Source organism: Amia ocellicauda, chromosome 15, assembly GCF_036373705.1.
Source record: "Amia ocellicauda isolate fAmiCal2 chromosome 15, fAmiCal2.hap1, whole genome shotgun sequence".
Lineage (NCBI taxonomy): Eukaryota > Metazoa > Chordata > Actinopteri > Amiiformes > Amiidae > Amia > Amia ocellicauda.
Window position 1 is genome coordinate 19,055,037 of NC_089864.1, and position 22,930 is coordinate 19,077,966.

At 36.7% G+C, this 22,930-nt stretch overlaps 2 protein-coding genes across 4 annotated transcripts in view; one reads left to right on the forward strand and one right to left on the reverse strand.

The window, feature by feature from the left end:
- Positions 1-4,812, forward strand: rlig1 (RNA 5'-phosphate and 3'-OH ligase 1). Its single transcript, XM_066723537.1, has 7 exons — positions 1-218; positions 534-651; positions 1,409-1,504; positions 2,313-2,429; positions 2,564-2,761; positions 3,281-3,450; positions 3,540-4,812. Exons 1-7 carry the CDS (start codon positions 129-131, stop codon positions 3,723-3,725), a joined length of 975 nt encoding a protein of 324 aa, XP_066579634.1. The 5' UTR covers positions 1-128; the 3' UTR covers positions 3,726-4,812.
- Positions 4,806-22,930, reverse strand: part of cep290 (centrosomal protein 290) — a 27,989-nt gene continuing 9,864 nt past the window's right edge. For 2 of the 3 annotated variants that reach the window (XM_066723530.1, XM_066723531.1), the window contains 34 exons: positions 22,456-22,605; positions 22,025-22,140; positions 21,834-21,936; positions 21,500-21,730; positions 21,229-21,402; positions 20,788-20,899; positions 20,299-20,504; positions 19,616-19,767; positions 19,193-19,304; positions 18,512-18,967; positions 18,121-18,285; positions 17,729-17,836; positions 17,252-17,386; positions 16,768-17,034; positions 16,143-16,250; positions 15,706-15,905; positions 15,346-15,559; positions 15,124-15,261; positions 14,437-14,658; positions 13,525-13,656; positions 12,964-13,109; positions 12,512-12,667; positions 12,065-12,188; positions 11,102-11,836; positions 10,678-10,812; positions 9,846-9,932; positions 9,297-9,461; positions 7,757-7,879; positions 7,495-7,667; positions 7,185-7,326; positions 6,748-6,821; positions 6,507-6,607; positions 5,249-5,358; positions 4,806-5,129 (listed from right to left, as the gene is read on the reverse strand). In XM_066723530.1, coding sequence (XP_066579627.1) covers positions 4,941-5,129; positions 5,249-5,358; positions 6,507-6,607; positions 6,748-6,821; positions 7,185-7,326; positions 7,495-7,667; positions 7,757-7,879; positions 9,297-9,461; positions 9,846-9,932; positions 10,678-10,812; positions 11,102-11,836; positions 12,065-12,188; positions 12,512-12,667; positions 12,964-13,109; positions 13,525-13,656; positions 14,437-14,658; positions 15,124-15,261; positions 15,346-15,559; positions 15,706-15,905; positions 16,143-16,250; positions 16,768-17,034; positions 17,252-17,386; positions 17,729-17,836; positions 18,121-18,285; positions 18,512-18,967; positions 19,193-19,304; positions 19,616-19,767; positions 20,299-20,504; positions 20,788-20,899; positions 21,229-21,402; positions 21,500-21,730; positions 21,834-21,936; positions 22,025-22,140; positions 22,456-22,605 — 5,961 coding nt within the window. In that variant the 3' untranslated portion in view covers positions 4,806-4,940. The remainder of the gene's footprint in view (positions 5,130-5,248; positions 5,359-6,506; positions 6,608-6,747; positions 6,822-7,184; positions 7,327-7,494; positions 7,668-7,756; positions 7,880-9,296; positions 9,462-9,845; positions 9,933-10,677; positions 10,813-11,101; positions 11,837-12,064; positions 12,189-12,511; positions 12,668-12,963; positions 13,110-13,524; positions 13,657-14,436; positions 14,659-15,123; positions 15,262-15,345; positions 15,560-15,705; positions 15,906-16,142; positions 16,251-16,767; positions 17,035-17,251; positions 17,387-17,728; positions 17,837-18,120; positions 18,286-18,511; positions 18,968-19,192; positions 19,305-19,615; positions 19,768-20,298; positions 20,505-20,787; positions 20,900-21,228; positions 21,403-21,499; positions 21,731-21,833; positions 21,937-22,024; positions 22,141-22,455; positions 22,606-22,930) is intronic. The other variant, XM_066723533.1, reaches the window with a different exon arrangement.

Below are 22,930 nucleotides of genomic sequence, written 5' to 3' on the forward strand. Positions count from 1 at the left end.
AAACGTGTCATCCGGGCTGGACGTCTGTACGTGTGCCTGTGCTACGTACATCCAGTTCCTCATTGACATTTTCTCTGTTCATTTATTTCTGACAGACAGACGTGCTGTATAAATACCTGCAGGAGACGATGCGCAGACTGGGCTCAGTGCAGCAAAAGATACCGTGTGTTTTTGTGACTGAAGTGAGAGACGAGCCGTCCCGAAAGCGAGAGAGTCAGGTCAGTGTGTGTTGCCCTGTAGCACCTCTCGCATTTGCTTTGCAGATTTGTTCCCCCTGTTGTGCATGGCTGAAAACATAAATATTGCAACACAAAACACCCTTAAACACGTTTTAATATCGGCTGCATTCACTACTCTCGTAGTGAAATGGCTTACAATAATAATCGATACTAATCTCCCATGCTCTCGTCGTAGATTATAGTAACTGTTGCGTTCTGCATACTAAGTCTAAACCCAACACATGTTGTATCAATGTGTCTAGTGCTTTGATCCACTAGAGCCTGTGATGCTAAACGCATGGTCTTTTTCAACAGCACTTCCAGGTGTTGGCCACAGAGCACTTGAACCCGAAGGCACTGGGGTCAGATGTAGAGAGTGCCATTCCCACAGAGAAGCTTGATGGCACTTGTTGCTATGTATCCATTTACAAAGGTGAGACACCACATCCATTCATTATACTCCCTTTCATTGTACAGTGATGCGCAGGAGAACTGGAGTGGATCTGTGGTGAATCCTTCAGAAGTATCTTATCAACTACGTTTGATTTATTTCTCTTTCCCACTCACACTGTGGCAAAGATATGACTCGTTAGTTTTGGACAGGGATATGTCAGGTACTTTGGAATTGATTAAATTACAATTTTATGGATAGTCCAGTGGTGCCCAAACATGGTCTTGGAGAGCCCCAATCCAGTAAGTCACTCTAAATCACTGATTTTGCAAGACTGGGAACATGGAAGTTATTAATCAATTAAGCAAATAACTTAAGTCTTCAGTCCTCAATGAGCATAGTTCTTCTTTTCTTTAAACCAAATCTATAAATAACTTTATTTCACAAATCACCTCATAATGGCATTGTTCCAAGTGTTAAGGAATTGATTAAAGGGACCTATACAATATGTCTTGTTAATAGTCAACCTGGGCACAAGTTGTGCACAAGGGTGAATGCTTTTTACTCTACATCAACATGTCAGGGCAAGTTTAAAGTGTATTTACATTTAACAAGCTGGCTTGCATAACCAATGCCTATGAGCTAGCATGGATGACACATTTTCAGTTTTCACCGAGATCTTATTTATGAAGACATTAACGAAACGAGATGATCTCAGCTGATTTCACAATACATATCAATTAACTGCACCGCTGAGGGCTCTGTACAAAGCTGAACATGCTTGTGTTTATTCCTGTAGGAGAGCCGTATCTTTGGGCTCGATTTGATAGGAAGCCCAACAAACAAGCTGACAAGAGGTTTAAAAAGTTCCAGCATTCTGAAAAAGGTTCCACAGGTATTTATGTATTTTGAATATAGATGTTTTGATAGCCTATTTTAATTACATGGGACAATAGGAAGACAATTTATCACTAACTGCACAAGAAGAGTCTACAGGGAGAAGCGGCCCAGCTGGAATTCACTTGAATTGTAAAACCTCAGTGATCTTAACGCAGCATTAGGTTGTGTCCTGGTCTGTGATGGAAACATAAGATATTTTGGCATTGCATTTGTATAATGTAACCATGTTTTCTATATGAACTATATTATTCATAAATAGTTTATTACAATGCTTTGCAAATTATATTCCATCTATAGCTCGGTTTGGCTGCAGTAAATATGATCCCTAGATAAAAGATGCCTAGATGCAGGCAGCCTGCATTAGAACAGATAGATTACACAGGAGGAAATACAAGAAATATACCCCCACTGCAGATTATGTATTTAAATAAGTTTCACTATATCTAGATATCACAGAGAGTCATGCTCTCTAGCATTCTTTTTTATCTTGGATATTTTGAGCTATTCATTTCCTGATTACTTTGTTTTCATTGAAATCACAACTGCAGCAGGCATTGGCTCATTTTATGAGGTGCTTGAAATGGGTTTAAAATGGAGCTGCAGTCAGACCTATTGTGCGAAGGGTAATGAAAAAGCTCTGATGGCATCAGCTGAACTTCGTCTGTGAAACAAATGAAAATGAAGCCTAGCAGATTTAATTCAATTCTGGAATGGAGTGTGTTTCTATAACTAAACAATATAAACATATTTAAAACATTTCATATTTTCTTGCCAATTTGTAAAATGACTGCCATCTTGGTTAGAATTCACTTGGAATGTAGAGGAGGACTTCAAAAGGGTTCCAGACTCGTGGATTCCTGCCCATGGAGTCGAGCATTGCAATGAGCAGCCCCGGCCCGATGGCAACGGTCACATTCCAGGTGAACTGAATTCCAAGCGTCCACTGTTGCATTAGACATGTACTTCTCGACCTATTGGCAAGTATTTCTTGACAATCAATTCTTGACTACTGAAGTGCTTGTAAAATAATGTTTTGTAATTATTTCTTCTTAAGGCTGGGTTCCAGTAGAGAGATACAATAAGCAGTACTGCTGGCATTCGTCAGTGGTGAATTATGAGACTGGGGTAGGTCTGGTTCTGAGAACAAGCCCCGATGATGAAGAAGTGCTTGAAATTACTGCTGTTCCACTGTCTGAGCTCCTGGAAGAAACACTGGAACTAATAGGAACAAACGTCAATGCAAATCCTTATGGTAAGTATGTGCCAATGAAACTGTTTTCTGACTCGTACATGTGATACTAGATGATGGCAAGTATTTTTTATTGGGGGGGGGGGGGGATGCATTATTGTAGTGAACCACACTCTGTGTTGGCATAGAATGTGTAGGGTTATGTCTTACGCTCGTGCAACTTATTCTAAGCAGAATCTGAGAGACTGTAAGAAATTGGTCTTACTTGAATGCTTTCGAAGGGGTTGGCTGAGGCGAGCACACATTTGCTTTTTGGAATTGATTTACTAACTGCCATAAAAAAAATGAAACAAAAAATATTCTCTTTGGATTTGTGACAAACAGGCAGATGTCTTTCTGTGAGAATCATCATAGACCACTGGCTGTGCACAGCCAAAGGGTTAGATTGCGCCAGGCATCAAGAAGAGGAAACAGATCTTCCCAGAACTACCTAATATTCTCTGCCAGGATGGGCTGCAATATTACAGATCAGGAAAGCTAACAACTTTTTTTTTTAATATTACTCTATTTTGTTTTTTTAAGGACTGGGGTGTAAAAAGCAACCGATTCACCTTCTTGTACCGCATGGAAGCCTAAAAATTAGAAGTGCACCCTATGTCAATTACCAGCAGCTGTTTGGATGGTTTCAGAGATGTGAGGAAGGAAAAGTAGAAGGTATTGTTTGGCACTGTAATGATGGAACCTTAATAAAGGTAATTATTGCAGCTTTCAGAAAAGCATTTGCTACTTTCTTTTTGGTTGAAGCAGAGGTATATAATATGCTTTTGTTTTTCTTTTTTAGCTTCATCGTCATCATCTTGGTTTGAAATGGCCATTGGAGGAGACTTTCTTAAACTCTAGACCAGTTGTTATCCATGTGGACTTGACAAGGTATGGGTGGGAAATGGCACAAGATTTGTTCACTGCTTTCTCAAGACTGAACGGACAGAAGTTTGATCATATACAGGACATTAAATTTGATGTATAAGAAAATGCAAAACAATTACAATAACATAGATATTGAAACTGTAAATGCATTCTCTTCAGATTGATATGGTTACAAGTTGTCAAAGGAGACAACGAGGTATTTTTTGATGATAATCAACACAATTGGAAGTAATGGCTTCTTTCAGGAACTGTCACAAAAGCACTATATTGAAGGAAAACACTTTAAAAGGTAGAAAGGAAAGCAAAACACTACACCACAACACTTTCTGAAATACCCTTTCCTAAAAATTGTATGAAATCCAAAAACATTCCATTGTAATGACCATTCCATTCAATTAAAACAATAATTCTCCACTGTATTTTATGTCAAATAAAATCAAAGCATTTTTTTAAACAAGACAATAATAAGAAACATGATATACGGAAGTTACATGTAGGCCTGGATGAAATCCAAGATTTGACCCACACACCAATTGCAAATTACAAACCCAGTAATAGAGTAAAGAAACCAACTGACAATAAGTTTGCGATTGGTGAGTTAATCTAAATATGAATTAATCTGGCATAAAATGTGAACAGTGCTTTGTTTTAGCACCTAAATTAAATAATAATCTAAGCTATGAGATAGATGTACATCACTCAAAATAGTATTCTCAGTTTACATTTAAACAAAATAATATTATGTAAGATACAACTAAATCAGAAAAAATGTCTCAGTCTTTCTAGGCCTCCACTGGCATATCATTGATTTAGGATCTTTTTAGTTTATAATTTAATGAAATCATAACACAATATTGAAAGATTCTGCAATGAATTGGCTACATACTATTGAAAGTCCATTGTTAACATAAGATGAAGATTGACCAGATTTGAATCGTGCCCCCTGTTCCTGTTCCCATTACTGCATGTGTGCTGAAGCTCCTTTTCCAAAAACCTAAATACTGTACATAGGTGGAGATGTTTATCATTTAAAAAACTTAAATACAGTTTCTCTTTATTATGATGATTTTTATTATGAATTTACTTCAGATACAAAATGTTCAAAACTCTGTTGGAAAAATACATAGCCTCTGTAAATACTTGCTTTAAAATAACTGTACAAATGAATAAACAAATGCAACTCTGAAGCCTATTTCTAAATGTCTTCTGTATATATAAAGATATATATATATATATACACACACACACACACACACACACACACACATTGTTTTTCCATGAAGCCAGTTGTGATTTAAGTTAGAATGATTCATTTTCAGTCGATGGACACATTAGTTGGAATGTCAACCTGAAGTCCAAACCGGTCTGACAGCGTCTTCAGTTTCTCCTCCAGAAGAATATTCTTTTTCACTTCTAAGTTGTAATTGAATTTCAGATCTTCAATCTCTTCAAAGAATGTAGGGTCAAAATTTTCCAGTTCTTTTTTCATCTTTTTTACTTCTTCCTGGATTATTAAAATGAAAGTTATGGGAATAATATTAAATCTCAACCATTTTGTTATTGGGAAAAAAAAAACAAATCACACATTTTAAGAATGAAATGCATATATTATAGACTGATTACCTGTAAATGTCTTTTATCTAGATCTGCAGACTTAAGCTGGGTTTGCATGTCAACTAAATCTTCCATCAATGTATCATGTTTCATGGCTTTCTGCAGGAGTTCGTCATATCCTGAATATAGTAGTGAGTATAAAAAGATAATAAAATCTGATTAATCATTAATGCATGTGTAGGTTTATTTCATGCTGAGCTTCAAAATACATTTTACAAGAAAGAAATATAGCATTGAATGTACATTAGTGATATTTATAACTAATATTAATATGGAACTGCTATATGTAAAGAAACAAAGCAAAAAAATGTCTATTTAATGCTCATCAAACGTTGAGGCAAATGTAGGCTACATAATGTTGAATATCTCCTTTCCCTTAATTAGAGCTATACTATCAGTGCAGGCTGAACCATTTTTCAAATAAAATAGTTAAGATTTAATTAGGAATTAAGGTGGCGAATTTATGTTGCCCAATCTACCCGATAATTATGCATTTTAGGTTCAATCTGCATGAAAGTGTTCAATATTCAGCTTTTTATCTACAAGCTATGAAATCAATATTTATCATCTGAACCTCTGCTACAGGGGATCAAATACGGGGGTCTATGCAAGTTCATTAAAATAGCATGAGAAATGCCTTTATCTTCAGGGTGACTGACATTCGTTAGAATTGATTAGGTACTTTTTTTTTTTTTCCAAAGGCACAAGTGTGTAATCTTTGCAATCTTAACGCTTTGAAAAATGGACCCAACTGCATACTCCATTTCATTAATTCAAATGAATATTCAATGGAAAACTCTTCTAACTATCTAGAACCCCTTTGTTTTCTAAAGGTTTTTATGCTTTAATGCTTGTTTGATGACTGACATTTGTAAAAATGTTGTGCATTACAATGAACTAAATATCTGTTAAGAAATCAACTAAAAATGTTGACTGTTAAGCTCAGCCTTTTCAAAACACAAATGGAAGTTAGGGGTAATTATAGCGTTGATTAGTTTGAGACTGACTCAAATAAGTCAGCTCTGCATTGACTGATTGAGCATACACACCCAGAAACCAAAAACAATGACATTAATAATAATAATAATAATAATAATAATAATAATAATACTACATACTACATTATAGTATGGAGACAACCCACAATGCAAAGTTTAGTTTGAATATGTGATGTTAGGCATAACTTCTAAAAATAACTATGAAACTGAACTGCAGGATTCACAGCCAACACATTTCAAGGTGAGAATGTATACAGTATGTATCCTACCAGGCTCAGCAGCACTGTCAACTGCCCCGCTCTGTTGTCGATACACATCTAGCTGGTGAACAAGTTCTACCTTTTCTTTCTCCAGACGACTGTTTGTCAGCCTATAAAATAATACATATCTGAGTGTTTTTTTATTTAAACATTGGAATTCCACAACCAACAGGACAACAGTGACCGTTAAACTACAAAGATTCCCAATGATACATTTGAAATGGCAATTTCTGAACGTGTATATTTGTACCTGGTAAGCTGCAGCTCCCTTACAAGACCTGACTCTGTTTTCGCTTCCTCTGGAAAATGTTTCAGCAGCTCAATCTGAATATAAACATAAGAGTCGTTTAACACTGAGAACGACACACACACTATATTAGCTTTATTTTTTGGGATGCAATCGAACATTTTAACATTTATTCAACTGCATTAGTAGAGAGTATCACACAAATGACAGCTTCTTTTGAATGTATTTGTTATCATTTCATCAGTAATGCATGGGTATACTATGTCTAAGAAGTATAGTGAAGCAAGTTAACATTTACTATTTCCATTCCTTCAATTAACTTCTAACGAATGAAAACAATGCCCATTTAGTTTACTGATTAATCTTTGCATCTGCATCTATAAGAAAACACAGATCATAGATTAAATCAAAAATACAGCATGCAATACCACAGGACTCACCTGCTCTTTTAAGTCACTGATGACATGTTTGTTTTTCTGCTCCCGTTCAGCAGCTTCTCGTAACAGCTGCTTCAGGTCTGAAAGACTGCTGTTTTTCCTGACGATATCAGATTCGAGTTCTTTCATTTTACTCTCATACATTCTGTAAAAAAAGGCAGACTTATCAAAGCACTGAAAATGCGTCAATTCAATGCACAATTACAAAACACAAAACAATGCCATGATTAACCAATTAATTAAGAAGATTTCAAATGGAATTGGCTAATTTCAGAAATGATGTGTGTGCATGTGTATTACGCATGTGACTCACCTTGTTACCACAATAGATTTCCAACTCTTACTGTCTGCTCCCTCGAGCTGTGGCCCTCTGGTTTCAGCGAAGCTCAGCCTCTTACTGGTCTCCTCCAGCTGTACCATTAGCTTCTCGTTTGTGAGTTCAACATTATTCTTGGCAATTCTCAATTTTTCAGCTGCTTCTGTTTCCTGTAATAATAATTTAGGCAGGAAAATAAATATTTGCAAGTATGTGTTAATTACAACAACACTTTCAGTATCGTTATAATAAAAATGACCTTTTTAAGCTCCATGCGTAGACGCTCATTCTCCGCAATAATCTTCTCCATCCCCTTTGTCTTTGATTCATATCTCATGCTCAGCTGACCTCCCATCTGTAGTTTTAGTTTTTCATATTCAGACTGAGGAAACAAAGAAGTAGTTAACAGAAGAAGATATCCATTAGGCCATTATTACAAAAACAAAGCATCAGAACCCAGTTCAGGGTGTGAAAAGTCAGGTGAAATAATACAATAGTTAGCTATACTGTGAGTAACTTTAAACCAAGTAAATAGAAAAATGGTTATAGAGGTGAATTACATGAAATGCAATTACTTTTATTACATGAACTATCGGGAGCATTGAGCCAATGAGCAAGAACCTTTGAAGCTGTTTTTAGCCTCAATATAAAGAACTGCAACATGGGATCTATTTGTTCAAATAATATTGCAATTTGCAACCATCCGGAAAGAATTGGGCTTTAGTACTCTCTGGTCAAACGGAAATTATGTTTTTAAGATTAAAAAATAAATAAATAAATAAATAAAAATGTTTAATTATCATGAAACAGAATAATGGAGTCTGTCTGTTCTTAGTGCCTCACTGCCTCCAATTTGCTCACTTTAAAGTATGCCTGTGAAGCCACCCCAGGGGACAATGAACTAACTACATTTCTCAAAAACTCAACTTTGCATAAGCTTAAGTGGTTTGCTGAAAAGCTTAATTGAGAAGATAAATCAACTAAATAGCATCTGTAGGGTGGGGTAATGGTGTCTGCCACTTCAGCATTAAAAGCTATTTAAAGAAGAACGAGATAATGAAATAAATCCAATAAGCATTTCCTGTTTAGCACATTCTGCTAATTAAGCTTCTATCACACTGTCTCAAACAACAACAACAACAACAACAACCAAAATTAAAAGGGGGACACTTTCACTAACCAAGACAATTTCGGCAGTTTCTCAGAGTCACATGATTTGAATGCATTTGCTATTACCTTTCAATAAAAATATTTAAAATATAAAATCCTGCTGAACATATCCTGATGGAAAATTCTCTCTTGACTGGTAATGGGAATATCAAATTAGAATTTTTACTAAATAACTTTAATTCAATAAGAGTTAATTTTAAAAACACACAATCAATATATTTTCTATGCCTATATATAGAAAATAACAAAACAAAAAATGGAAAGCAGTACATCAGAGGATGTCATGCATATGGTTCTGCAATTACCTTGGTATGTCTCATTAGCCTATAATCAACCACTCATATGCCACTAGAAATGCCTTCAACACAAGGTAACACGAGGCAAATGACAAACACGTCAAGTAAAAACTGAAGAACAATGGGTCCCATTGCAACACTCAATCTTGTTGCCCTACCTTCACTAACAGGTGCAGGACCACTGACGTGACAAAATAATGGATTGAAACGGAAGAGTCTAAAAATGAACAACGACCTGATTTAGGAGTCAATTAGGTAACCTTTTCAACCACCTCATACAAATAATCTAAAAATATATTTCCGGGCCGCTATGAAAGATGTTCACCTCGTTACCTTGAGCTTTTCATTTTCATTTTCCAAAGCTGTTAGCTGGTCCCTTGAAACAACTCCGGGGGCCTTCTTCAGGGATTCGTTTTCTCTTTGGACTCTCTCCACCACTTTCTTCATGAGCCCAATGGTTTTTTCCAGTTCGGGGACTGTCTTTCCACTACGTCCAGACTGCACAATGAACACAATCCAATATAAATGGCAATTTATTAAGACTACTCCTGAATACTAAGAAATCTCCTAGAATTAAAGGGCTATGCACACCAGATGTGAATGAAGCAAGAGAGAGAATTTGGGGTGATATAATTTTACATACAATATATTTTTGTACGTTGATGTGACCGACAGGTTGGCAATATTGAGCCATTGTTTGGGATTGGTCCATTGCGACATGTACAATTTTTTTGTCTGCATTTGTATGCTCCCTTTGCGCTGCTCACTTCGCCTGTGGTGTGTTTTACTCCATTTAAATCCAAGTAAAGTATTTATTTGCTCGTTCGTCTCTGTTGTGCATAGCCCTTAACATACAATATGAAGAAACAGAACAACCCTGACCCCACGGACGTTGCCGAGTTTTCTCTCAAGGTCAGCCTTCTCCTTCTTTAGGATGTCGCACATCTCTTTAAGGTTGGCCACTTGGTCCTAAAAGTCAGTGAACGTGTGTTAGTAATTATCAGATCATAAAAATTGAGAACTAATTAAAGATACAAACTACAGAAAATAGAAAATCATGTTTTTTTTGCACATAATTTGGATTGGCAATGTTTCATTCACTCAGTGTCATATTATGTATTTCTTTTCTCCCAATTATCTATTTTATATCAACGTAGTGGTGCAAGTAAACTGCTACTGTCTGATACTCCATACTGTTGAAAAATTCACAATAGTTTATAAAGGAAAGAATCAGTTCCCCAGAAATTATCCCAGGCATGGCGGTCTGTTACTGAATTGTTGACAGGGGCAGGAGTGGATCATTTATTCTTTTTTTTTTGTCGTTCATACATTTGTTTGGCCAGGCGGCACCAATTTTTGGCCACCCGGGAAAAATTTGCTACAAACCACAAAGCCACAGACAGGCCGATTCTGCAGCCTGAGGAAGTGGATGGATGTTGGCCTACCGGTACTATTCTACTTGTACCACTGTATAAAAGTAACTGAAAACAGCTGTATGCTTGTTTCTCACCCAACATCTGTGATTTAGCCTATGGGGAACATACAGAGTTATATACATTTCAGTGTGGGGTCTTTACCCTTCCAACATCTCTCCTTTTGAAGTGAAAAGTTAAGGAATTCAAGGTACAAATCTGATTAAACAAATAACCTGTTGCCATGAGATGAATACCAGCGTTGGAAGCAGAAACAGTCTTTTGAAAGGAACTCTATGTACCTTCAATCTGGGCAAGTCCTTGTTTGTTTGTTCCAACTGGAATCGCAGTTCCAAGTTTTCTGAAGATAGCTTGAGGTTTTCTCTCTGCAGCTCATGCTCTCTCTGAGATGGTGTATCAGTGCCCCTACCAGACGTCTGAAACAAGATCCACACAATATTAAGCAACAGACACTGCACAAGAGCAAACCTGCGAATCTGAATATAAAGAACAAGAATGTATTGTTTGTATTCAGAAATATGATTTCTAAATCACACAGAACAGGAAAGACAAAAAACAACACTACTACTCTATTCCTATGTTTGGGGATGAACCATTTTAATGTATAAACTTGAACATCTACATGTAGATATTTTGAAGCTTAGATTCTTTATTCAGTTTATATCAATGCTTGTATTGGTTCCTAAGGGGGGATATTTTTCTAACCTCATGAACATCTGGAGATTTCTGTTCCACATCTTCACTAATTTCACCTCCAGATACTACCACCATCTCAGGTTGCTCTAATGTGCCATCAGCAATATTGACCCCATTGTCTGCAAGTCCTGGGTCTTGCTCTGTCTCAACATTTTCATGGTCTTCGCCAGTTTCAGCTGTGGGTGTGACCTCCTCCTCATTTGCAGGGGCATCAGATTTTGGTGATTCCTCCCTCGCTTCATCAGTATTGCTCTCACTATTTTCATCATCAGTACCATTTGGTTTTCGGTCTGCACCACCTTCGCTGTGAGTCACACTTGCTCCATGTTCTGAGTCAGCCTTTTCAGACGCCTTCGGATCACAGAGCTCACTGCATTGATCGCCCTCTTTATCACCATCTTTGGCACTTTCACATTCATCAGAGGGCTTCGATTCTTCTGGATTTGATTCTTCGACTCCAAGCTGTTCATCAGTCATTGGTTTCTCTGCTATTTCAGGATCCCCATTGTCAGTTTTATCCTTATTTAATCCTGCTTCTTCAAGGTTACTGTCTTCATGAACTGGGTCACTTTGATGCTCTTCTTTGACAGAATTTACAGTCTCAGTTTCCCGTGAAAGTATGTCTCCATTGTTATGAATGAAGCACTCATGGTGCTTATTAGAGATTTTATTCTTAACTTCATGTGATTTAGAGTGTGCGTCCTTAGGATAGGAAAGAGCAGAGGGTGACGGATAAAAGTTATCCTTAGAATAAAGAAGAAGATTAAAAGAAAAGAGAAATGAATGAACAGAGAGAAACAGAATAAGGAATAATGGTGAAGGAGACTAAATGCTTAACAGGTATCAGGTATCTTTTTATTATTATTTAATTAGTAATGTTTTTAATCAGTACTAAGATTTTTTAAATAATAATAACCTTAAAAGTATTCATTGTGAATAAAGATATTTCCAAGAAAATCAAAAGACACTTACTGAAGGTCTTGAAAGAGATTCTTTGGAAAGCTGTCTTTCGAAGGAATTCAGTTTTTCCTCCAAGTATCGATTTTTCAAATTCAGTTCTTCCATTGCTACATCTCGAGGCAAAGCCTGCTGTTGTCTAAAAGAAAGAAAAAATATTACTCAATGCTGATGTTACAAATCAACAGTTATTTTGAATTTGTTCTCTCTTTGTTGTGTTTCAACAAGATTTCCTAATCACAACTAAATTGTGACTAAATTAGTATTAAACAATAGTAAAGTGTAGAGAATAGCAGAAGTTTTGTTTTTTATTATTATCAGGGAAGAATAACATGTGAAGAGGTATAAAATAAAATTACATGGAGACTAACTGTACAGTTTAATCCATCATTTACTTTCTACTCACAATCAGTCATTATGTTAAAATTGCAACAACACAAATGTTAGAAAATGTATAATTACTTTATTAAAACAATCTGATGCTCCAGCTCCGAATTGTGCCTCTTCAATTCTTCAATCTCCTTTTCAGACTCCAGAGTTCGAGCTCCAACAACCTGATCCACCGTCACACCTCGAGTTTTGATCTTTTTCAACAAGGATGCTTTCTCCTGATCAATTCTTGATGGTAAAAAATAAATAACAAATATACAATACCACAAAGTAAATACTTATGATGATTCTCAGGAACATGCTGTGGTCAATTCAAGCATTGCTTGCTTGGAACATTATGATGCAGTGACATCTAGTGACAAAACTTGTATTACAATTGTCAAATCACAAACTATTTCTCTCTCTATATGCTATATTAACCAAATATATAGTTTAATGTTAATCAAAATCCAAAAAAAGAAAAACAAAACATCATAAGTGCTGTTTATGAAAAAATACAACTATATTAAAGTATGGCCACATACCTAGCATAGAGGTCCTTTAAGGTGCTGAGCTGTTTTGTTAAAGTCTCAACCTCTTTCTCCTTTTCTTTCAGTTTGTTCCGTACACCTTCCAGCCTGCCTTGCCATTTTTTGCTTTCTTCCCACCTGATTATTTCTTCTTTTGATGTCTAAGTAACATCAATAAAATAGAAAGCCATAATAGAGACTGCACGCATTTTCAAAATATGCCTCCACAAACACAGAAATAATCCTGCACGGTTATCAGATTCATAGTGATTACGTTGCATCTCTAAACGTGATTGATGATGTAAAGAACACCCCGCTGCCGTGGCTAAGCTCAAGTGAAAAGTAACAGAAGTGACAACCCGTCACTGACATACAAATGCACAAAGATGAACTTCATAGCACGCAGCCATTGTGTTGTTATGATACTGTACCACACAAATGGGCCAACTGGCACTTTTAAATCGAGTCAGATCTGACCATGACTGATTTAGCTCTTGATAAAGTTGAAAAATGTGTCTTCCTGTTAAGCAGCAATGTATTTTCATAGCACTGAACAAGTAAAAGTAAACCATTCACCTTGTCTTCTTTTATATTTTTTCTGTCAACTTGTTCTGCTGCAGTCTTTCTTTCTAGTTCAGACTCCAGTCGTTGTACCTTCTTTTGAAGTTCATCCACTGTGGCCCCCTTTCCTTCACTATCCGCCTTATTCTGAAATATTCATTAGACATAATAGATTATAACTGTACATGCTGTGTTTCACCTTTTACACAATGCTGTTGGCCTAATTGGTATCAGGATTCCCCTGAGAAAGACCCACACATTTCAAATGAATAATGCCGATAAATTATGTGTCCCATAGCATTAGAGGCCAGCCAAACGCATTTCATTTAACAAGAATAGCACAGTCTGTACTCTGCTAACACTTTCTTGGGTCAGACAGAGGGTAAGACTGAAATTCACATGATTAAGTGTTACAAAGAAAATCTTGCTTTAAATTGGGAAAGAGTCCAAAGCTTGGTGGTATTTGGGACAGTAAAATCCATAAAATTAAGTTATTTTCAAGAGCTTGTTAAAATTCAGACTTCAGAATGCTTTATTTAAAATTTGCAACAAATGTACCTGCTCCTTTTCTGCTCAATCTTATAACAAAAATATACATTATATCACTAGTCCTGTACACTACAGAATTACAGTTGAACTGTGAAATGAGAATCCCTCAGTTAGCTTTACTCAAACAAACTCAGGCTTATTCAGCACTGTCACAGGATTCCTGGCCCCAGTTGGCAAGAAGTTTGGCCTTTATTTGAACCTGCACTGTCCCTGTTACATGGCTCAGCTTGTAGTTTGAAAAGAGGTTACCAATGTAACGCAAAAATGTGGTTTGAAGAATATGTCTGCACTAAGGAAGGCATACTAATGTGTGTGTATAATAATAAACTGAGACACTATATTATTTAAAAGGAATCCACATCTTAATGAATATTTTACCTGCAACCCGCCCATGAGCCTCTTAATTTTCTTTTGCAGCTCTCCGTTCTCTCTGTGCAGCTCATCTCTCTCTGCCTGCAGTTTGCTCTGAGTCTTGTGACTCCTCTGCAGTTCCCTGTTCAAACTTTCCACCTCTTCTTTCACAGAGTTCTCCCTGGTCTTGCATATTTTGAGATTTTCCTTTGTCGTTTGGAGTTCCTCACTTAGGTCTTGAACCCGGGACTGATTTGACAAGAAGTTGAGTGAAAATAAATTAACAAAATGCACCATGAAATGTTGTACACATGAAACAGAAACAAGATAAAGCTGTAGTTCATGGATTAAAGGAACAATTACATCTTTTTAGCACATAGTGAAGACAATATTAATGACGTATCCATACATTTTATGGATTTTGATCATGCTGAGCTTGACTTGGCTTGTCCAGTTCCATGATCACACATTTTCATTGTGCATCAACTGGCCAAATATTTGAAGGATCGATTTTATAGTATGTCAGAACACATTTATTCCACAAGAAAGCTTTATTGCATCTTGGCTGGAATTCTATACCTTTAGTCTGTGTGATCACTGATGCCTGAGCATCATGTGTGCACTACCTCCAGCAGCCCAGACTGGGAAAATTGGGAAAACAAAATGGGTTATAAGAACATTTCAGGGTTTGATTTTTCTGTGTTTTTCACCTACCTTCAAATCCTTGGTGTGTTTGTCTACAATTTGTTGGACATTCAGGTTTTCTTCCTTTTGTGCCGCGCTTGCAATTATTTGTTGCTCGGCATGAGACGTCATTTCTGAACGGAGTTCCAGCAGCGCTTTACTGAGGGCCTTGAGAACAGATCACACACAGAGTGTCAAGGAAGATCCAGTGATGTAGACTTAACATTACTCACAGAAACTTTAACCTTTTACCTTTTGTTGTTTTTCCTTCAAAGCCAGCTGAGATTTAAGTCTTTCCACTAAATTTTTCATAGTAGAGGTGGGAGACTGGATATTGGCTTCTTTCTGTGCCTCCAGTTCGGTGTTCAGATATTGAACCTCCTTCTCCATCTGAGATAGGCGAACACGCAATGCATCTGTTTCTTCACGCATTCTTTTGGAATGAGCAGCTTGTCTTTCTTCAAGCCTGATAAAAAACAATATTTGAATGCACTTTGTTGCAACAGAATGATTTGCATGTGTATTAATGAACAAAGATACCGACATGCAAAATAATGAAGGTCAGTGTAAGAATAAAAACTTGTTTTTCCCCAGGACCACATCAAAACCTACTTTGTTTTTTCATCTGCATGTTCCTTGATTTTCAATGCAGTGATTTGTCTCTGTCTTTCTAGCTCAGCTGTTACTCTCTTTAGCTTCTCTGTGAGGTTAGAAAGTGAGTTGTCTTGCTCAGCCACAGTTTGCTCCATCTCAGCCAGGCGAACCAGGTGCTTTGACGTGGGGACAGACATGGAAGGCCTTTGCATCAATTCCTAAGTGATGGAGAACAAAGGCTCTGTTTCAGAAAAGGATCTCCTATTATTGTATCTGACAATCAAAATCATATATCATAAAACACGTTGTGTACATGGAGAATGGTATCATTCACACACATGAATAGCACTGGGATATTGAACTTATGGTATTAAAGGCAATGTAGAACCTCAAATCGCTACAGTAGCAATGTTAATACTGAAAAGAGCAATCCAAGAATGTAAATAATTACTGACCAGGGCTGTTTGTTTGAACTTGTGAAGTGACGTATCAGAATGCAAGTCCAATTTCTCATGCAAAACCTTAACTTCCGCTTCATGTTTCTTAGCAATATCTTCTTGTTCCTGTAATTGGAAGCAGATTAGAATATTAGGGTATATAACTTGACGAACAATGCACACAACATGAGGATATTGTGTAGTGGCAAACACATGTTTAAGAAGTAGAATCTATTACATATTGAACAAGGAATAAATGCATGTCCATTTTATGTATAAAGAACTGCAATCAGGAAACAAAAGCGATACATACAGCACTGGAAACAATTAAGAGACCACTGCAAATGTTTCTTAAATCAGCATCTCTACATGTATGGCAGCCATTCCATTCCATTCATATTTTTAGTTGGAATTTGGAAGAAATGTTGTCAGTAGTTAATAGAATAAAACAAATATGTTAATTTTACCCAAACACATACCTATAAATAGTAAAACCAGAGAACTGTCTTAAAATCAAATGTCTTAAATTGGTTGGGTCATAAACTAACATTTTAATAGAATGTCACTACAAATTATGGAAATCTTGGACTTCAAACGAAAGTCTGAGCATTGACTAAACCATGTCTGAGCCTCCATTCAATACCTGTCTTGCTCTGGCCAAGAGGTTCTGGTATTTTTTCAGAACATCTTCCTTCTGGTTTAGCCTGGCCTGGAGGTTGGCGATAGTTTGATGGGCCACTTTTATGGCCTGTTGGTACTCTGGGTCGTCCTCTCTTTTCCCAAGTTCTGCAATTAGTTTTTCCCTCTCAGCTGTAGCAGGCAGACGCAGCCTCAGCTCATTGATGACCTTGTCCCTTGAAAGCACGTTTTGCTCTGCTTCCCACAGAGCAGCCTCTTTTTCTTTAAGTTTCTGTTTCCAAAACAGGCAAAAAACATAACATACTATGAAGTGTGTGCCATCTTTCTTTTAATGTTATTTATATTGTTATATTTAACAAATAGTGTTTCGATCAGGCATTAGAATGGAATGAGGTTAAATGTGACCAAGGTACATTATACTACATGGTATATTACAAGGCAGATCTTAGATTTGATCATAAAGGAAAGAACAAAATGAATGCCATTACTTCTTCTAACGTCTTGCAGGTTCCTCGTGTTTCTAGGATGGTGCGGACATGCTCTTTGATTTTCCCCAAAGCAAAGTCAAGCTGGTGTGGCAGAGGCAAGCTGGGGTCTGGTAGAGCTCCAAGTGCTTCCTCAAACTGTCATAAATAACAAACAGGCAAATGAAACAGATATACCCTCAGCTAAGATGTACTGAAAGTATGTTTAGATTGGGGCCGCCCTCTTTTCACCTGGGGAAATCATGCCTGAAATCGCTTGCTAAAGATCTGGGTAATAGGCTTCACAAAAAATAAATACAAATACAGTACAAAAAAATATATCAATATGAACTTTCAATAATTTCTAAATATCTGCAATATAGATAACATACTCATACCAATATAAATTATTCACATTTTCTTTATTATAATATGCACAATTGTAGATAACTAAGATAAAATTAACTAATGAACATATACATTATTGTGTATCTCTTGTACCTTTTGTGCAGTGCTGAGTACTTCATTGTGCTGCCGCTCATACAGATCCAGCTGCCTTTCTAGTTCTACCTCTCTCTGATCCCAAGACAGCTGCTGTTCCTCATGAAACTAAAAGAAAAGAAAAATGCAAATAAATACATACATATACATATAAAAACAATAACCTGGAAATCGTGGGGAAAAAAATGTCAAAAACAAACAACTGTTGATAAACTAAGTGAAAGATCTGAAAGATGTAAGGTATGAGGATGAGAAATGTGCACTGATAAGGGTCAGTGCCAAGAATGCATTACCAGAACATGCTGGCAATTACGGCCCTGACAGAAATCTGTATTTCTGTCCATGATTTGACACCCATACATAAATAAAGATAATAAAGTGTGCAATCTCACAATGTTTTGCTGAACAATTTCCTCTTCTAGTCTGCTAGTTGTCCGTTCTAGCTCAGCAATTACACTCTTCAAGTATTTTATCTCTTCATTTTGAGAGGCAAGCTCTCTTTTATGCTTTAGATCTTGAAGGTGAAGATCTTCGATTTTCTTATGCCACTCAATCACCTGTTAAAAAAAAAATGCAATAATGTTATTATTTATTATATAGCATGGAAACTGACCGACTTTAGTTCAAAATAGACTTGTGCATATCTGCCCATGACATCTTCTACAATCTCAAATGTTTAATGCATTTTATGTTCTCCCCCAAAACAGGAATAGAAAAAGTCTCAATAATTTAAATGAAAGTAGATGTGTTCAAAGATAAGGGCCAAGCTGCTCAGGACTTTACCTTCTGTGCTCCTTTAGCATCTTTCAATGTGCTAAGCAGCTCCTCTAGTCCCTTCATCTTGACTTCCAGTTCCAGGGCTTTTTCCTCCGCCTTCCTCCGATCCTCCTTAGTCGACTGTATATCCTGCATGACCTTCAGCTTGTCGTTCTGAAGCTGGATCATAGTCTTAGAAAACTTCTCCTGCTGGGGCAGAGGCAAGGCCCCACTGAACTGCCTCCTGAGCGCCTGCACAGTTTGACGCAGGTGCTTAGCGCGGTTGCGCCCCTCCAGCCTGGCGTAGTACAAGGCCTGTTCCTTGTCGTCAAGTTTCTGCTCCATACGCAGGCTATAGGCCTCAAGCTTCTGCACTTTCACGATGGCTGCCTCCAGTTTGCTGACAGCTGTGGCCTCGCTCACTTGCAGTGCCACAATGTGTTGATGGAGCTTTGCGATAAGGGCTCTCTCATCAGAGTGAGCCTGTCGAAGGAACAGATGGCATAAATGTTTCATGGGTACATGCAAAATCTTCATGGGTATACGCAAAGTCCCCTTCGCATTGCGTATGCACTCAACTACACCACTGGTTAAGCCATTAGTACTTAAAAAAGTACTAAATCAATGACAAATGCTGTAATTAAATTATATACTAGTGATATACTTTGGGAGCTAAACCTGGAGATGTTAAAGTTGGCCTTTCTTTACCTGATAATCTAGCACCTGCTTCCTCAGGGATTCCACCTCCTTCTCTCTAGACTGCTGGTGAGACTCTAAAGCAGAGACTTGTGCTTTGGCTACATCCGAGACCTCTCGTAACCTTTTAGGTTTGGACAAAGAAAAAAACATTTGTGAGAACACTATATATAATGATAATAATGATGGGTACACCTAAAACACACAACACAAATGACCAACTTAAGCCTTTCAGGATATCTGACAGTTTATCAAATGCAGTTACTAGAGCTGGACACTACAGTTTGATAACCTTGTTCCTTAGGGATGTGATATATTTCATGTTTCAATGCATGGCCCATCATTCAGAAACAGGAATCAATTAATATGAATCACAGAATTTAATTTCCAAGATAAATAGTGCTTAAGAATAACAGATTGAAATCACAGACGTACTTTGAAACTTCAATTTTCAGCTCTGCCTCGATTTTCTCCAGCTCCGTGATCCGTCTTCTGTGAGCATCACTGACTGCCTTACTCACACTGCTGGCTAGTTCATCTCTTAGCTCCTGCTCGATCTTTTGAGCTTCCAAATTTTGCTTACTGAGCTGGTAAACAAGAGGATTTGAATACATTACGGATTGAGAAGATAGAACAGTTAGGTCTACATATAATACCCCAATTTAACTAGTCTTTGACTGTGCCAAGGATTATTTTACTGATTTGCTTTTCTTGTTAACATAAGCAAAAGCATAACTTTTGAATAAATAGGACATTAGATGCCACACCATATGGTGCTATTATGGAATTATAACAAACTGGTCAATTTCCATCTCTCAATGAAGTTTTCAGCATTAAGTACACAATGTTAGTTTTCTTAAGAGGTTCAGAGATTTCAGAAAGAAGAGGCATGTCTAGTGCCTTTAAATCAATGTCTATAAAACAATTTAATTTAATTAGGCAACAGTGCAAAAACATATGGTGATCATTACATTTATCTGCAAGGTTCACTATATATCTATGATCGAGTGATAGACCTTATATTTTAGGGGTGGTTTGGGGGTTAGGCATGCTTCATGATCTCTACAAACACATTAACTTAATTAAATCACAACATAAAAAGCTTTCAAGCCATTTACCTCAGCAAATTTCGATTCCAGCTCAAAGTTGCGGTCTTCTACTTGTTTCAAAGAACTTCTTAAATGCTCATACATTTTATGAGCATGCTCTGCTCTCTGACGCTCGTTCAGTTCTTTCATCTCCAGCATAGTTATCTTCTTGGAGATGGACACAATTTCACTGTTTGTAATTGCTTTGGTTGCCTTATCCATTGAGCTTTCCCCGCCTGTGACAACAATCCGACATTTCAATTGCAAAGGATGATACTCAAAATAGAACTCTACTCTCTACTTATTATGTTGCATCTAGATTTCATGATTGCATTTCTGTTAAAAGACATCTACTAATTGGAGCAGGAGCACATCTTCCACACCAAAATATCTTCAAGTGTCATCACAAATGCAACCTGTTCTACTCCGCTTCTAACATACTGACTGCTTTTCATCTTATGTGACTATTGCATTTTTCTGTACATTTACACAGCATATGATGTTTTTAAATATACTGACCCAGTTTAGTGATGTGTTCCCAGGCTTGCTCTAATGTATGAAGTTTCTCTTTAGTGATCTCCAGTTCTTTGTTTAAGCCATTAATTTGTTCTTGAAGGACCAAATTCTCACCCTAAAATACATAACATGTCTACATCACTGTCCACATAAGTCATACGTAATGAGTTGTTCACATTGGATATATGAATACTTTATTTATTATACTACATTTAATTTCAAACACAAATACAAAATTGAATGCCTACAAATAGTCAGAACATAAAGGGTTGATATCAATCTATCAATATAATATGAAATACCTATTTCTTAATGTAACCCTTTAAACCAATAATCATCAATTCCTAGGTTTAATACTTTATACAATTCCATCTTGACAGTAATATTTCAAGTTGGCTATGTGTTTCCAATGCATATACATGAGAGACACCAGAAAATGTTTACCTCTAAATGTTCCAGATTCATTGTTTTTTGAACCAGCAGATTATCCTTTTGCAGAACATCCCTGTATTTACTTGTCAGTTCATTATACAGTTTATTTGACCTCTCGAGTTCTGAAGAGGAGACACTGTCATCCAAGGCTTTTTGTAAGGCTGCGATTTTGAAAGCTGCCATGTCCTGAGTAAAAATAAAAAGTAATATAAATCAATGTTTTTTCATCATAATACTTCTACTTAGGTTAAAAGGTAAAATGCACAAACACATCAAACCTTACCTTATAGCGCTGCAAGTAACCTACTCTGTCAGCTACTGCAGATTCCATTGCAATGCTTTCATTCTTCAGTTTGTTGTTTTCTTTACGTAGGTGCTGCTCCATTTCTAGCAGGGTTGTGTACCGCCTCGTCAAGGACTTTTCATTCACCCGCAAAACAGTCATTTTACGGGCCGCTTCAGAGACCTGCTTCTTTATTTCTGATGGGTCAGTCTGTAGCACTTCAAGCCAATGCTAGAATATCAATATATAGAACGTTTTATAACTTCACCAAAGCAAAACTTTCATTCTCCAAAATGAAAACACCAACAGCTATTGTTTATAAGCAACTACTTACATTAAACTCTTTTATTCTCACAGCATCAACCTCCTTTTGCTCTTCAGCTTTTTTAATCAATTCTGTAGCTTTTTCTTTCTCCTTCTGCCACGCTTCTCTTTCACTAGAAAAGACACAAAACAAAAAATGACACCATTGTATGACAGAATGCATAACACTGAAATACTGTCAGGACTACAGACGTTCAATACCTCTGATACTCTTTGTATAGAAGTCCTTGTTGATGACGAATCACAGCAAACTTATGCTTGTACTCCTCTAAGACTTCTTCCAAGTGCTGTGTAGATTCTTCTTTGTTGTTAAGCTCCTTAAATAACAAGAATAATAACACTTACAATATTGATTTGAGACTATTTCATTTAGATACCAGACTGGGATTACCAATGCTGTAATTGAAAGATGTTTCTTTTTCAAATCATGTTTTTACAATAATAATGCTTCTTGTTTTATGTTTTCATTTTCTTCCAGTAAAAGTATTTATTTCAGGTATACGATAGTGAACATATATGTGAAAGTACCTATGGGTGTAAAACGTGGACCAATTTGTAAACAACCTGCCGATGAGGAATAGTAATTTGTTCAACCCATCAATGCCACTGCACAGTGTGGCACTGCTGCTTACCTGGAGAAGTCTGACTGCATATTCATTAAGAGAACTGATGACTTCCATACTAGATGGGGCCATCTCTTCAGGAAGATTTAAAGTCTTGAAAGTAATGCTGCTCCCTCCCGATTGCCTTAATGCTTCTACCTCACTCTCCAGGTGTACAATCTTCGAGAAAGAAAACAAACAAAACAATATATATAATGATCCAATGCTTTCAAAAGGATGTCATTTATTTAGACACCTACACACATCTGCTGATCCAGTAAAGTAGGGCGGAAAAATCACATCTGCATAAAGCACCCTTAATTAGCAAAACATGAGTATTATTCCCTTAAATGAGAACAATACATTTATCAGATTTTAATTATTTAAAAAAATAATCCAGTTTGGAAGTTATCATCAAACACAATTGGATTTTCTTGAGTTCAGGCATGGGAAGATAAGCAATCAACAGTCAGAAAATAAGATAATTGTCCAAATGACATCCTGA